This window comes from Oncorhynchus mykiss, chromosome 10 (assembly GCF_013265735.2).
Source record: "Oncorhynchus mykiss isolate Arlee chromosome 10, USDA_OmykA_1.1, whole genome shotgun sequence".
Taxonomy (NCBI): domain Eukaryota; kingdom Metazoa; phylum Chordata; class Actinopteri; order Salmoniformes; family Salmonidae; genus Oncorhynchus; species Oncorhynchus mykiss.
In genome coordinates, this window is record NC_048574.1 from 48,666,319 (window position 1) to 48,683,491 (window position 17,173).

The 17,173-nt window shown below is 45.9% G+C and overlaps 1 protein-coding gene across 8 annotated transcripts in view; it reads right to left on the reverse strand.

Moving 5' to 3' along the window:
- Positions 1 to 387: 387 nt before the first annotated feature.
- dacha (dachshund a) overlaps positions 388 to 17,173 on the reverse strand; it is a 128,615-nt gene continuing 111,829 nt past the window's right edge. For 4 of the 8 annotated variants that reach the window (XM_036933283.1, XM_036933285.1, XM_036933282.1 and 1 more), the window contains exons 8-12: positions 10,606 to 10,754; positions 10,122 to 10,278; positions 7,755 to 7,901; positions 6,880 to 6,945; positions 388 to 1,800 (exon numbers count right to left, since the gene is read on the reverse strand). In XM_036933283.1, coding sequence (XP_036789178.1) covers positions 1,763 to 1,800; positions 6,880 to 6,945; positions 7,755 to 7,901; positions 10,122 to 10,278; positions 10,606 to 10,754 — 557 coding nt within the window. In that variant the 3' untranslated portion in view covers positions 388 to 1,762. The remainder of the gene's footprint in view (positions 1,801 to 6,879; positions 6,946 to 7,754; positions 7,902 to 10,121; positions 10,279 to 10,605; positions 10,755 to 17,173) is intronic. The other 4 variants (XM_036933280.1, XM_036933281.1, XM_036933286.1 and 1 more) reach the window with 4 other exon arrangements.

Genomic DNA, 17,173 nt, shown 5'->3' on the forward strand with positions numbered 1-17,173 from the left:
TTTGACTACTTTACATAAAGCTTTAAGTGAGGAAGGGCAATCAGAAGCAGATCAAACGACCTGTCTCTAATTGAAGTGCAAAGCACCCCCTCTTCCCTCCTCCTCGTCCTTCCAGTAAGGCTCTCTGCCGGAAAGTCGACAGGACTCCCCCAGGGCTCCTTCACTCCTCACACCATGGGACTATAGCTGGCCGCTCTCCATCGCTCTCTCTTTGCCTCACCCTCCCAAAAGGTTCTCACTCAACGCACTAGAAGAAATACGCTTTAGTGCGGCACTCACTCACGCAGGGAGAATCATTTCTTTGGAGTTGTGGTGTTATTGCTACCTCAGACAGACCCCCAGAAAGCAGTGAAACAGAGGACACAGAAAACGTCAACAAAACACCTCTGAATCTAGAACTTTATTACTAAAAACCAAACCAAACCAACAAAAAAAACTAACAAATCGACCACGATGTCCAGAAGTATGTTTTATTGTTTTTGTGTTATGTGCAAGGCTGTGATGTGATACTATTATCATTAAAACAAGGTCAACAATTTTAGATAGCTGCCTGGTTGTGATCATGGTAATAATGAAATTCCCCAAAATTCTTTAAAAATATATTTAAATTGGCAGCTTTTTTAAACCAGCAAGTGTAACTTTTTACCAGTGTCGTATCTACATGCATGCTTGCATCGGATGTGCATTGGGGTATTTCATTTTACTTTCGTTTTTTTTTTCTCACTAAAAATGTATCCACTTTATTACGACGTCAGAATAGCAAACGCTAAAGCATTTTTTTTTTTACATGTCTAAAAACGAAGGGGGGGGGGGGGGGGGTAAACAGAACAGGGGTTACTGTAATACTGTATTTATAACAGCAATAGAACCTTTGAACTGAACACAGCAACAGAGAAACCTTTACAGGAGGAAGGGCTCTATAGGATAGAACTCAATATCTCTTTCTTTGTATCCAGACTGAGCTTTGAGTAAAAACACACAAAATAAACACTGGAACAATGCAGTTCAGGGAGCGGACACATTTCTAAGTCAACAGACAGTAGTGACATTTTTCAACAATAACCCCCCCCCCCCCCCCCCTCCCCCATCCACCCCGGAAAAAAGAGGGGGAAAAGCGTAGAAATTCAGAAACCGTTTGAGTCCCTTTTACTTGATGATGAACGGGATAGAAGAAGAGAAGCACATCTTTGTCTTGAATTTGACATTTCATATCCTCCTTCAGACTTTTGAGCTTTAGGAAGATATGATCCTATATATGCGCTGCAAGACTTGTGCTATTGGGGCATTGGAGGAATCAACAACTAATAACGAGAATAATAATAGCAATAATAATTCATAACAATAATAATAATAATAACCAGAGGAAAATCGGCTTGGAGAGAAATAGGATAGAGAAGGAGGATAGGCTTCTGTATGTGCTTCACAGGGAGTAGAGAGAAATCCAAGACAGTTTTATTTTCAATGGTCCTTACTTTTTTCTCTCAAAGAGGGTAGAACAAAAGTAGTCAAAACAAGTCAAATAGAGAGATTTTTTTTTACAAGTAGCTGAAGTGAGATGATGGGGCAGCAATAAGTGGCACTCCAGTGTTGCCTCTCGCCCCACCACACCCTCTCTGCAGTCCTGTACATGAGTTTCAGGGGATCCATTCCTCCCTCCAGTCATCCCTCTTCTCCACTCGTCCTCTCCCAGCCAAGGGCTCTGTCTCTGGGGAAGCCTGCAGCGACAGCCCTGGGCCAGGTCTAGAGAAGCTGGAGGTCTCTCTCAGTACATTATGGGAGGCTTGGTGTAGGGTCTGTTCTCTGTTACGGAAACAAAGAAACATCAGTTAATCAAGTGCTCCATCCACCCATATTTACTCAGTGTCATACCGCCATTTTATAGCTAATCTCAAGCTATTCTACACCTTTTGCCATAAGGCGGAGAGAAAATGTTGCTGTTTTAAAGCTAATTTCGTGCAATTCTACACATTTTGCCATAACCCAAAACACAACCAAAACAATCGCAAATGCATCCAACAAGATTGTATAATCAATCACAAGCTTGATGTAGTCAATAACTAAACTTTTGACTACTTTAATACACTATAAATATAGATACAGTACATGAAGTGCTTTCATTTCTAAACAGTAAAACGGATATGTATGAAAATACCCTCAAATAAAAGCTGACATTCTGTAGTGTTGTCTCATATGAAACATTTCATATCAAATCCAAAATGCTGGAGTATAAAACCAAAAGTACAACTTTTAACTTCACTGTTCAAAGGGGAGTGTAAATAAAGATGTTTCTCTAGGAAGGTTGTTTACTCTCCAGAGTGTGTATATATTTCAAATCATGTGAAACTGAGTTTGTGATTTCCCAACTTTTCCACAAGCACGAGAACAAAAGTTCAAGAGCAACCAATGGATTTAGTATCTCCTTTAATCAAATGTGCATCAGGAATAATATGGGTGATTAATCATTTAGTGTTAGTTGTCAACAGGAGGGGACAGCTGAAAGAAAAACAGCTGGATAACGAAGTGACTGGAGTCGGCAGCTGCATGTTAATCTCTACATGGGGTAGTAAACCCCCGTCAGCTCCTCTCACTGGAGACAGAGACAGAGAGAGAGACAGAATGGGCAATCGCTGTGCTGTGCTAAGGAGAGTGGTTCTGCATGTTTGAAATGGGTTCTGGGAAAATAGAAAATACGACGGACCATCATCAAGAAGTGTGGGGGGGGGGGGGGGGAGCAATGTTCGGTGGTGTTGGAGGACGAGGCCCAGAAAGAGAGAAAAGGATGGTGATTGGCTGTCTGTACTGTCAAGACGAGAAGAGAAAACCTTCCTGGTTCTCTAATTGTATTCCAATGTCAATATGTGACATTCGTTCTATCTGTTATGTTTAACCCTTCGCAGGGCAGTGTGAATCGAATAGATGTGTGGAGGGAGAATGGGTGGTTTGTGTATGTTGCAACACCTCTGGGAGCCCTCCTCAGCAGCTCAATCCATATTTAACACGGCTTTGGCCCTCTGGCCCCATTCTTTTCTGCATAGACTGCAAACTGGCTAATTACAACAGATCTGGGACTGCCATAAAGCTTCACCTTGATAGTTCCTGCTTGCTCTTTTTTCATTGGGTTGCCAATTAGTGAGTTGCAAACTTTGGAAATGAATGGTACCTAAGGGTCTCATTTGCTGTATGTACAGCACGTGTTTGGAACTAAAGCAGGTTATGAGATTTCGAGTTATTTGGGGGTAGATTATTCATGTAGCTGAAGATGCTGAGCCATTTGTTTGAGGAACAAGTGGTTGTGATAGGAGCCAGAGTGAAGCCAGGAGTGTGTTGGTGTAATAACACCTTGAGTGTTGAGGTCCTCATCTATCCTTTCTGGGTCCTTGCCTTTGATTACTTTCTCCTGCCCCCCCCTATCTCTCTTACTCTCCCCCTCTTCTCTTAATCGGCTTGCAAAATGATGTCACCTCCTTTTGTATTCAGCAGTTTCTGTTACCTCCACTCATCTTGATTAATAAAACAGACGCAGGTCGGCGTAATAGGCCGTAACACACAGAGGAACCTGAGAAAGCGTAAAAAGCTTTTAGGCCCAGAAGTGGGATCTCAGCAAGGACAATCAAACCTAATGAAATCAGTTGTCAGTGCTAAGCTTGCAAAACTGTGAAGTCCAACTTGGGAGTGAAGCGAGGTGTAATTAGATTCCTTCCAGTGTAATGGATAAATGCGGTGGGCTGCGGGGGTGGAGGGGCCGGACAACACACTCCTGACTGGAGCTCTTAAGCCCCTGTGGGAGAGAGTCAGTCGGCTCCCTGTCCCCAAACAGCCAGGAGCTCCAGGAGAGGCCTCACGTGCCCAGCCACAGCATCCCCACAGACAGACACCTCTGCTGGGCATGGCGGTAGTGGGGCGATGGACAGGCTGGTGGACTGGGACTGGACGAACACACCACATCAGCATGGGATTCCAAGCTGGCACAGTTGAAACAGAGCTTATTTTAATAGCACTGTAACTCAGATTGATTGCAACATAGTGAATGCAATCATTGATAGGTAGGAGGGGGATACGATCTAACGATGCTTTCATAATGGTACCTCAGATCTAATCAGCCAGTCGTGATGAGGCTTGAATGCAATATTACTAAGATAATTATCCTTTAAAACTTTGGCCAAAGGAAAGTCCTTCAATGCAAACAGACGAAGCATAGGAATAGGATAGATGTACCCGACCCGTTTTAAGCAGTAACACAGGAATTCATGGTTTTTGGGAAAAGGACTCCAAATGTAATTGAAAACTCCTGTTGCTGCCTGTTGCTGTGGACGGTGCCTGACCGCTCCAGAGCATGACTGAAGGTAGGGAATGATTATAGTGTGACAGTGTCACCCATGCCTCTCTCTCTCTCTTCCTGTGCCCTGTGGAGGGCAGTGGAGCGTGAGGGAAAGGTGCGCCGCCTGTCCCTCACATGGCCGTTGGCAGTTCTCCCTGCTGCCCTAAAGGTCAGGAACGCCATGGCCCCATAATCCCCTTCTCCACACTATCATTAGTAACGGACAAATACGTGGATTTACAAGGCTGAATGTCAGATAATTATGTGTTGCGATAGGAAAACACAACAGTAAGTGGGATTAACAATGAAATCCTAAAGTGCTGGCTAGCACATAGCCAGCCTTGAACCATGTCTGTGAACCAGTATGTCTGCGCCCTTGGCGTTATGGTTAGGACTTGAGGTTTTAGCTCTGAGAGGGGTTCCACATTGCGATAATCCTGACCAAGAACCGCAGATTTCAACTCAGACGACCCTCTCACCTCACCCTACAGACGACCCCCTCACACTGATAATGAACCCTGTCCTTAGAAAAGCAACCCCCCCCCCCCCCCCCCCCCCCCCCCCCGAGCGGAGTAGCCTATTGATACGAGGAGAGGAGGGCCTTAACATTCCGCTGCGTGGCGATGCTGTCAGAAGCAAGAAAAATGGAGAGCCCTTTATTTGCAGACTGTGAAATTGGCTCTGAGAAAAACAATCTCCACCTTCTCATCTCCACTGAAACACTTTGCAGCACACTCACCGGATGTTCTGTAAACATATGTATTTATTCACCTATCGCAGCCCACATTTCAATAAGACGTAGGGCAGAGTGTCTTTAATTCGCCTTCAGACATGTTGATAATAGGTTCCATTTATCAAGCAGAGCTTCAGCTGCGTTTTAGGGGGATCGGATGGGAGGGCGGAGGTGGAGAGGCAGGGGGTTCCACAAACAAAACTCGGAGAGAATGGAAGCGTGAAACGCATATGCAACAACATCAGTTTGTAATCTTATTCCGAGGGGTGGGAGTCTTCAAAGAGGCCCAGGCGGAGAGCGGACTGCTGACGGAGAGAGACTCTGGTTTGTGTTTGCTGTTGTGTCACATGGTACTATGAAGAGGCACTAAGGCCCATGTGTGGAGCATGTGGAGGCCACAACGTCCCCCCAACCTCATCAATCCTCTAACGTTGACCTCCACATGTGAGGGTACTTTCCGACATTAACAAGTTCATCTGAACGGTACTTTGTGGCGCACATATTGTGGTTTTATGACAATATTAGGAAATGGAGAGATATACCAAGCCCCTGTACCTTCACCATGCTACCTCGCCCCCTAGCTCTGGTGATATCCATGTATGAATATCTTCCATCCAGGGTTCCAACGTGATGCTCCCAGAGGAGTGCACCGCCAACTACACCGGGGTCACCTTTTACTTGTAAAAATGTCCATTCTTCAATGTCTTACCTTACCTATGTTTGTCTTGTGTAACTGCCAGCTTTTCTATGAGCGCTGGAAATCTCTCGTTTTTTTAATTTTTATTTTTTATATGATGCACCCCGCAATCCACTGTTTTAAAATGGAGTATGAAGTAGGAGATGTCAAACGTGAACTACCACTCGGTCACTTTATAAATATGCAATCTTTAATGCTTACCTGTGCTTGTCCTGATTGCGTCCCCTGCCAAACCCCCCCCAAAAAAATGGTCCGTGAAATGACGGGCTGCTCCTTCTCCGTTCACAAACAACGTCGCGTAAAAATGCTACTTTTATTTTTTTTTAAACGCAGGATATCAGCACCCAAATGAAAGCTCTCTGCTACACAGGACAAATATAGGTACAAGGTAAGCATTAAAGAATGGACACTTTTTTTACAAGTGTCGACTGATAGTGACTTGATGTAGTTGGCGGTACACACTTCTTGGAGCATCACAACTTAACTCCGTAGATGACGTTATACACTGAGTGTACAAAACATTAGGAACACCTTCCTAACGTTGAGTTGCACCCCCCTTTCCCCTCAGAACAGCCTCAATTCGTCGGGGCATGGACTCTACAAGGTGTCGAAAGTGTTCCACAGGGATGCTGGCCCATGTTGACTCCAATGCTTCCCTCAGTTGTGTCAAATTGGCTGGATGTCCTTTGGGTGGTGGAACATCCTTAATACACACAGGAAACTGTTCAGTGTGAAAGACCCAGCAGCGTTGCATGTCTTGACACACTCAAACCGGTGCGCCGGGCACTTACTACCATAACCTGTTCAAAGGCACTTAAATATTTTGTCTTGCCCGTTCACTATCTGAACGGCACACATACGCAATCCATGTCTCAAGGCTTAAAAATCTTGATTTATTTAACCAGCCTCCTCCCCTTCATCTACACTGACCGAAGTGGATTTAACAAATGACATCAACAAGGGCTTTCACCTGGATTCACCTGGTCAGTCTATGTCATGGAAAGAGCAGGTGTTCCTAATGTCTAGTACACTCAGGTGTATCAAACGCAGGAGCTAAGTCATAGCTACCTGACCCCCCCTAGATCCCAGAGACTGAGAGGGAGCTTGAACCAAGGGCGTGCTAATGCTTACCCTGTACAGCCGAGTTCTCCTGCTGGCTGCCGTTATGCTCCGGCTCAACCTCTGGTATCACTGCCTCTGAAATGGAACACAACCGTCAGTTAGGACTGCTACATCTTACCTATCTAGCCTACATCTTACCTATCTAGACAGTCTCCGGTGTAAGAACATATACCAGGTGGAGGAGAAATTCTATCCAAGAGACAAATGATGTTTTAAGTGTGTGTGGGGGGGGGGGGGGGCTTATCTGAGATCGTACGGAAACGGGGATAAGATTGAGATAGGTTTTCTGCAAATAGCATGAGAAGTAGCCTGATTGTTCACACAATAATGTATTAGCCCCAACAACGTCAGATGAAAGAAAACCCAATGCATTTCTTCTAATAAATGCATGTTTAATCAGCCTTGGAAATAATTGCTCTGCCCTCTGAAATGTTTGCAGATGTGTGCCGTGCTCTTGATTCCGTCCCCCCCCCCCCCCCCCCCACCCCCCTTCTCTGCTCCTGGTACGATATTCAGAAATAAACAACTGAAAATGAGGAGCTATCAAAACAATTTGCCGTTTTAAGCGTTTGCATTTACAGCGTTTATGATAAGTATCTGTATCCATTTCCTCCCAGGGCAACAATGCTAATACGCTGGAAGTGATAAGCGCTAGGACCGCTGCGCTGTAGACATGAATGAAAATATCTGCGTTGCTTTACAGAGAAGAATGAGGAAGACAAGTACTGGATTTAAGAAAAAGAGTTTGGGGGGGGGGGATGAGAGAGGGAGATGGAAAGGGCAGGGGGAAAGAACTTAAGAACAGGATGAGAGAGTGAAAAAATATAATAAAACTAGATGAAAGGAGAGTTAAAGAGGCGAGGAGCAGGAGTATTGAGGCCTACCGTTGAGACTCATGCAGAGGTTCTCTGGGGAGGTGGCCGTTTTGAGGGCCTGCTCCACCTGCTCCCGACGCTTGGACTCAAACTCCAGAGCCTCCTGCAGTTTCCTCTTAGCCTTCTTCTCCTTCTTCAGGCGCTTCTGGATGGTGGCTGCACAGGGACAGAGGGACGGAGAGGGGGAAGATAGCCAGTGAGTTGACAGGCTCACCTCGACTGAGTCAAACTGAGAAAAAAAAACATTGCATCGGTGAATCCTTAGTGCTGCCTCACCAGTACTACAACAGCTAGCCTAGCTGCGCCAGCCTAGCTTAGCCTAGCCCAGAGCTAACCGCTAGGCTGTCTCCAGTTGGCAGCTCTTGGGGGTGCCGATTCTTCCCAAATTAACAGCCAAATAAAAAGCGTGTTCGCCAGTAAAGAGGAACGAACGGCACCATGCAGAAGCACCAGCTCTGCCCTGTCTAACTCAGAGCTGCTAACACCTCTAATTACACACAGCTGATTGGACAAATCATCACTTTACTGCCTCTCTATTAAAATACACATTTGAATAACAGGCAATGAAATAACAGCCATGGTTAATAGATAATCAGTGTCTGTACATATTGTTGGAGTTGTTACCGAGACGACTAATTGCCTTAATTTCTTGGCCGGGGTTGAAGATGCACAACTCAAATCTAAATCAGACACGGGTGTGTGCCAAGTCCAGTATAGACGCAAGCCCATATTCCTTTGACTGGATTTTGATTTACTGTATGTATATATTCATGTATTCATTCCCACTGCCAGATCTCTTTCTCTCACTCAATTCAATGGGGCTTTATTGGCATGGGAAACGTGTTTACATTGCCAAAGCACGTGAGAAGGGGGAGAAAAAAAACAATAGGCAAAAGTGAGAAGACACGAAACAACATTTACGACAAACCACCAGACAATGGACAGTAAACAAAGGTTTAAAAATGCGATGTTATAGCTGACAATGTTATATTATCAGCTACGTACAGTGTTTTAGCAATGTGCAAATAGCTGTGGTACGAATAGTAGTGGAGGATGAATAAACAGATGAATATGTGGTTTGTGTTCCACTGGTTGCCCTTTTCTCATGGCAACGGGCAACACATCTTTCTGCTGTGACGGCACACTGCGGTATTTCTCCTGACAGATATGGGAGTTTATCAATGTTTGATTTGTGTTCAACCTCTTCGTGGGTCTGTGTGATCTGGGGGAAATGTGTGTCTCTAATGTGGCCACACATTTGGGCAGGAGGTCAGGAAGTGCAGCTCAGTTTCCACCTCATTTTGTGGGCAGTGTGCACATAGCCTGTCTTCTCTCGAGAGCCAGGTCTGCCCACGGCGGCACCGAGTCTGTACATAGTTAAGGATTTTCTTGATTTTTGGTTCAGTCACAGTGGTCAGGTATTCTTCCACTGTGTACTCTCGGGTTTAGGGTCAGAGAGCATTCCAATTTACTATGTTTTTTGGTTGACTCTTTCCAGTGTGTCAAATACTGTAGTTCTCTTTTCGCTTTCTCAAAATCTGGTTGGGTCTAATGTTGTTGCTGTCCTGGGGCTCTGTTTGTGTTTGTGAACAAAGCCCCCAGAACCAGCTTGCTGAAGCTGCTCTTCACTAGGTTAATTTCTCTGTAGGTGAGGGCTTTGTGGTGGAATGTGTGGGCATCGCTTCCTTTGAGGTGGTTACAGAATTGAATCTCTTTTCTGGATGTTGATGACTAGTACAGTGATAACTAGCGGGTAAAGTCCTCATTCTGCTCTGCAGGCATTGATTGGGGTTTTGCGTTGTACACAAAGTATATATTTTCTGAATTTTGCAATTGAGTGTGTGTCCCATTCTGTGAATTCTTGGTTGGTGAGTGCACCCCAGACCTCACAACCATAAGGGGCAATGGGTTCTATAACTGATTGAAGTATTTTTAGCCAGATATGAATTGGTATGTTGAGTTTTATGTTCCTTTTCATTGCGTAGAAGGCCCTTCTGGCCTTGTCTCTTAGTTCATTCACAGCTTTGTGGAATTTACCTGTGGTGTTGATGTTTAGGCCGAGGTAGGTAGCATTATTTGTGTCCAAAGGGCAACGATGTCTGGATAGAATTTGCATTTATTTTTTTTAAATCTTGGCTTCTAAACCTTTTTTGAAACACCTGACAGCAACTATGCAGAAGATCTAGGTGCTGCCCCTCCTTGGTTTGGTGACATAAGCACCAGATCATCTGCAAACAGTAGACATTTGATTCTCCCGAGTCCATTAGGGTCAGGCCGGGTGCTGAAGACTGTTCTAGTGTCCTCGCCAATTCATTGATATGTATTCATTGATATACGGTATATGCATCTCTCTCTCTCTCTCTCTCTCTCGCTTACCTCGGCTGTGCAGTTCGGAGGTGAGCTGTCTCTCCAGACTCTCTCTCATCTCTCTCTCCCTGTAGAGCTCCATCTTGAGCTCCTTCCTCTCCTGCTGGACTTGTTTCTCCTGGACACGAGCATTGTCCACCGCTACCTTCAGCAGGCCCTGCGCCGCCCGAGGGACAGAGAAAGGAGCGCAGCACTTTAACCTTCAACTCCACCACTAACCACCAGCACACCATAACACACACACACACACACACACATACACACACACACACACACACACACACACACACACACACACACACACACACACACACACACACACACACACACACACACACACACACACACACACAAACACACACACACACACACACACACACACACACACACACACACACACACTCACACACACACACATTCACACAGAACACCACACAGCAGCACCCACTTCCACCAGTGCCACTATTCCATGACATAAAGAGTGCGTCTCTACCTGGATGTTGGTGAGCAGAGTCTCCACAGAGTTGAGTCCGTCGGCGAAGAGGAAGGGGGCAGGGAAGCCTGGAGGCAGGGTCTGTCCTCCCAGGGGCATCTTCTCAAAGCCTGGCTTCATCATGGGCAGGGCCAGCTGCGCCTCATCTGCTTAACACGACACACAATGGACCTGGGCTTTACAACCAGCTTTATCACACGTCACGGGGCTGTTCAAATAAAACTGATGCACAAACACACATTCCCTCCCCTTCACAGGACCATATGAACAGTTTAATAAAGCTAAACGCATTGCTGATGGGAGCCAGTGGAAGCAGCAGAGAGGGAAGCGGCGTGCGATGGTGTGTGAGGAGGACGCCTGTATGTCCTGCACAGCCTCTCTCTGAAGAGTGGTTCATCTATAAGGAGCAGAGCGCAAACCCCAGATCAGAGCAGAGTATCACCACGGAGACAGCTACCGAACAGCAAAGAGCATCATATTTTACCTTCCCACAGCCCCTCTCTATCCTCCCACCCTCTCCTTCCATCCCTCCCTCCCCCACCCACAGAGGGAACGACAGGCCCGCGGTCCAGGGGAGAATAGATAGAAGCCTGAGAGTGGCTCGAGCCATGATTCACCCGGATAATCTGGCTCGGCGAGATGACACCAGCCATCCCGGCTTCCCGGGGCAAGACAAATAGGACAGCCAGGGTGGGAATTGTGATGACAGTGTATCACGGGTCACATCGATTTCCCGCTGCGCTCCCAGGCTGGCCAGATAACCCTGCACTCCATTCTGCCCATTGTTCATATTCCACCTGTCCCACAAGCAATACATTTCCCCCTGTACTGGAAAGGGCATTAAAGTAAAGAGAGGGAGAGAGAACGAGAGAGGTGGAGAGAGAGAGAGGTGGAAAAAAAGAGAAGAACCCCCCCCCCCCGCCCCCCAACGGTTTGACAGTCTGTGATTAAGTTTTTCGTACCGACTGAAAGTGGTTCGCAGATCAAGGTCACACAGATATAGTGTGAAGCGGAGAGGGTTGTGTGTGTGTGTGTGTGTGTGTGTTAAGAGAGACAGAGATAGAGAGTGATAGGGAAAGAAAGGGGGAAAAGAGAGAAGAAAAACAGTGAGAGAGGTGCGAGGTGAATCCTTAGATAAACTGAGAATCAGTGGGAAGATTTTCAGAGTTCAAAAATGGCATCTGCCAAACAGAGCATCAGTTCCCATCTTTGGCTTTTGTAATGGACCTGGTCAAAGACTTTGTCTCCCCCTGCCTCCTCACCCCTCCTCACCCCTCCTCACCCCCACACCTGGCCCTCTATAGGACTGCTTAGCAGCTCATCTGCACCCCTGTCACAGAGCCTCTCTGGTCCCTTGCATTAAGGGGAAACTCCACCCCAAAACGACTGTATCTTTTGGTATTGCATTCAGTAGTCAATTGTTGATATAGACCCAATTAATGTTTTGCATGTCAGCAATCAGGTTTTCAGGATATGTAACTTTCAAAATACAGAAATCTGGCCAGATGTTTTTATTTTCAAAGTTACATATCTCGAAAACTTGATTGCTGACATGCAAAACATTAATTGGGTTACTCCTAAAAGCAGCTCTGTACTCTACTGTGTGCCCCAGCACCTCCCTCCCTCCCTCCAGTAGGCTCTCTACACCTAATTACTACTCTCTTTTAAACGACAGATTTATCTTGCTGCTGCTGCTGATAGCACACAATTCAATTCATTTTATTCCGTGGGCAAAGAGGGGGAGAGGGCTGGCCCGTGACATTTACAAAGTGCCCTGGTTCTGTCTCAGGTCACTGTAATGCGCACAAGTAATGATGCAGGGTGTGTATGCCGCCTACAGTGTTCTCTGTGCGTACGGTGTGTGTATGTGTGTATGTATGTGTGTGTGTGTGTGTGCGCACACGTCCCCCACCTGGAGAACATGAACAGCGTTCAGCCCGACTGTGCTGTAACATTAGGGAGGTGCGGAACAGCTATTGTACAACACTTGACTGGGAATCAGGTTTCTTTTGAAGGACCATGATGAACCAATGACGTGGCTTCAGAACCCTCCACTTACACCCCTCCACAACACACAAACAGAGCAAACAAATAAATAAATGAACAAACAAAAAGAAGGGGGAAGCGCTGTTTCCTTTTAACTCACCGCATGAATCAATCAATTATTTAACAATCAAAGCCTTTTATTTGCTACCCCTAAAAATAAAGACAATGTAATGTTTCTGAAAAGAAGGAGGAGGGGGAAAAAAACAGAGGTTTCAGAGGGTTTCAACAAAAGGAGAGCTATTTGAAAAGTGGGCTGAGTCCATCAACTCTCGTCGCAAAGCTCTCAGCAGAGAGAGGAAAGCAACTCAAACGGGGAGAGAATGCTCCAGTGTTCTGCTCCAGAAGGCTGAGTTCCTTACCTGCACGCTCTAAGAGCTGTCACAGTGGCGCTGTAAGGACTTTGTCATTTATAGAATGGCTCTGTCCCAGATGTGAATAGAACATTCCCGACTGTGTGTCCACCACCGAGAACCTTCCTCATCCAGTCTTACCAGAAGTAGCTCTTATATCCATAACACCATATGGGCGAACAGATGCCCAGGCAAGGATAGGCATAGAGGAGGAAAGCCTATAAAGCATCCACAGCAATATCCCACCGACACACTCTCCGTACTCCGGCCCAATTTACCCCCAGCAGCATATTTTCTCCGACTCCCCCAGTGCTGTTTGCCTCCATGTGATGTACTTGTTTATTCACTTCACTACATGTGTAGCCGAGCTGTCTGCTGAATATTCAATAGCAGCCAATTAGATGGTGATTTAGGCCAGCCCTGGTGGGTACCATGCGATTGTCAGGCCTACAACAACAACAAAAACGGCAGGCAGAGAGAGAGAGAGAGAGAGAGAGAGAGAGAGAGAGAGAGAGAGCGAGAGAGAGGGGGGAGGGGGGAGGCCTCACTGTGGCATTTACATAGGATCAAGGAAGGTAAATAATTATAATGACGACCAAGTTGGATATCAAAAGACAGACAGAAAAGGAATAATTAGGGTTGGGGAGTTTCATGTCAGGTACATATTTACACATTTTGGTACACGTGTTAATTATATCAAATGCATAATCTTGACTCTAGCAGGACATGGGATACAACAGGATACACATAGCGTTAGAACAGGTGACCCACTTCCCTGGTCTGCTCCATCTTCTTTTGCTGCTCTGTGGGCTGCACCGGGCCCTTTCAAGAGTCGTACACTCTACATCCTTACACTATCTGGCTTGCAGGCTCACTAATCTCCATTACAAACCAGACCCGGGGACAAATCCGCCAATGTATGCCCTGTGTCTAAATGACATCCACATAATAAACAAAAAAAAATGTCAGGTGTAATTCAAAAGTAAACCAGTCTCTTCGTCCACTCGTCCTCTCAGCCCGGCACCTTATCTCAATGGCGCCCCCTTGTGTTCCATCCTCTTCTCCCCCAAAAAACTTGTAATCACCTGGCAACAGCACCCTTCAGTCTGCTCTCCAGCACAGAGGCTCCACTGTGTTTAAGTGGACTGATAAATGCATGGCGCTGTTCAGTCATTCGACTCCCCCAGCGGCACTTACGTGTATCACAAACCCAGGATCAGTCTCCAGCAGCTGGCAGAGCAGAGAGAGGCAGAGTATTCAATACCGCCCCCCCCCCCCCCCCACCGCCCTGCAACGCACCAAGCAGTCGTGATGAAGCACAACTCACAGGAGGGGCAGGAAGGGAGATGGATCTCTTCCCTGCCAACTATCTATTTATTCCCAACAAGATGGCAGGTTTTGACAACAGGCACCCAGGGAGCCATAAAGCTCTGGGAACCAAATGTCTTGATGATATTTATAGTGCTCTCAGAGAAATACTCCAATCAAACAGGACTCAGAGTATTGGCAGGAGGAAGAGACTCCAGGGGTGGCTTTTTTCTGCTCGGATCGACACACACACACACACACACACACACACACACACACACACACACACACACACACACACACACACACACACACACACACACACACACACACACACACACACACACACACACACACACACACACACACACACACACACACACACACACACACACACACACACACCTGCTTCTGCTGGAGCTTTTACTGTTCTGTAATTGGAACTATATGTTCAAAGATTCACACTTTAGACTACAGTATGTCAACAATGTCTGTTTTTGCCAATTACCAATTAGGAAGAGATGTGAGCTGTTGTAATGAGACATTTGACAAATCTGGTGTTAACAAAATAGTCTGCCAAAATGAAGCTGGAAGTGAATTGGCATGTCTATATGTTTTTTTTCTGTATTTCATCTAATACGTTTAAAGTGGCAATCAGCAGTTGAAACAATGAAAAAAGCATCTTCCCCACCCCTCTTTTGGTAAAAAGCTTAGGGACGGGGTTGGAGATACGTAACCACCTCAAATCCACTGACAGAGTTACAGATACGAGGACTGACCATCCATGATATCAAAATGATAGTTTCCACCATGTTTTGATGCTGTTTGTTTACATCTACTGTGTTCACAAATACCGGAGTAAAACAAGCGTATATTTTGGGTTCTGGTGGGGTGTGACAGTTGAACTAAGCTCATAAGGAATTCATAAGTCATATTTTTCAAGAATCAATGGGTTCATATCATTAATGAATAAGTCCAAAAAAATGGATGCTGCAACTACAGATTGCCCCTTTAATATGTTTTTTTTTTTTAAAGATAGTTTTCAAGGAAGTGCCATGACAACTGTGTGACATACTGGCTATAGATGAACACTTCTGTGGGTGCAGCACCCTTACAACCAAGTACGAGCTCTATATCCCACATTGTTGGACCCCCATCACCCCTGGGATCTAACCTATTAATCTACTCCACCACTTCCAAATAATCCTGAAGGCCACATCCCCCCCCCCCCCTCCTCCCCTGACTTTAAACAAGACAAACCCCCTGAACGACAGGCTGGATTGAGAACAGTCTGGAAGTGCATTAAAACCAGGCTCACAACGGAAAAAAAAAAAAAAAAACACACAAAAAAACAAGGTGAACTTAATGAGCTTAACCAAGTCAAGAAGGAATGGCCAATGTTCATTATTTTCCGAAGATGAAAGCATGACAATAAAAGTGAAACTGAAGAACAGGGCTGGGGAAGTGTGCGTGGGGGTCCTTTTATTATATTTTAACTGCCATACGTGGAAGTCGACGTATACTAAATTGCTAAAGCACTAAAGATAAAGAATTGAAGGAATGTAAATTAGCGCTGAGTGCCGTCTGCGAGCTGCAGTCGGGCCCATAAAGCTGGCACTGCATTGATCTCTGCCCCGAAGGTAGCTAGCTAGCGTTCTGGTCTGTAAGGACTGCTGTGAACGCACAGAGCACAACATCACAGAGCACAACATCACAGAGCACCTACGTGTCCATTACATTATGGGAGAAAAAAAAGATTGATTTCAGGAAAAGTTTGTTCTAATTCACAGAACTCACGTGGGGATTCCCACTTCAAAACTTGTGTCTGATGGAGAGAGGGGAAAAAAAAGGGGAGACGGCAATTTAGGTGGACAAATATAAACAGGAAGTGTGCAGGTAAATACATAACTAAACACGTTCAAAGGGATGAGAGGCTCTGTGTGTTTTCTTGCTTAATGCACCAACCTCCAGCTAATGAATATGCATAGATCAAATGAACCTTAATGAGGTATCTCTTCCCCCAATTAGCCTTTGAGTAGTGATATGAGGAATATTAAGTGAGAGAAATACTGGGTCAACACTTCTCTGGACCAGGAGAGATGAAGAGCTGAGAGAGCGAGAGAGAGTCAGAGTCAGAGTCCATACTTCTGTTCAGGAGTTCACAAACCATCACTAACCGTTTATTGGTTGGAAATGGGGGACTGATAATATATCCAGCACAAAAATCCTTTGAATTTCATTTTCAGACTTTTCAAATTGTATTTTTTACAAAGGCGTTTGGGCTCTTACCAAACCCTCTGCAGTTTGTGTGTATGTGTAGAAGCAGCAGTGGACTAGGCCTAGGGAGTGGGAGGCAGCACCATGTGTCCCCTGGCCCGGGATGCACCATGTGTGTGGGAGTGGGAATAACGGCATCCTGCCATGACACTAACACTGCCAACTCCACCTTCCTGCCCGGATGCCTCACTCGGACACCGAGAGAGAACACATCCCAGGTAACAGTAACAGGTTCAGTCTGAGTGGGTACCCACCCACCAATCTACCCCCAGAACCAGAGCAGAACCACAGCACCTGTCTGTCCCCTCCCCCTACCACCCCCCTTTGACAGGAACGAGTGGGATAATTTATTACCCAGCCACTCAGCCAAGAGTGCTGGTGAGTCGGGTGACTTTCAATTGCTAACAACCTTGCCCTAAATTAACCAGCGACTGTAATGGCTCACTCTGCTATCCACAAACACAAACGTCTCCGGTCTGGAGGCACAGCACAGTACTTATTTATGTATCCATCTTGAGACAGAGAAGCAGATAAGTTGTGTGTGTGTGTGTGTGTGTGTGTGTGTGTGTGTGTGTGTGTGTGTGTGT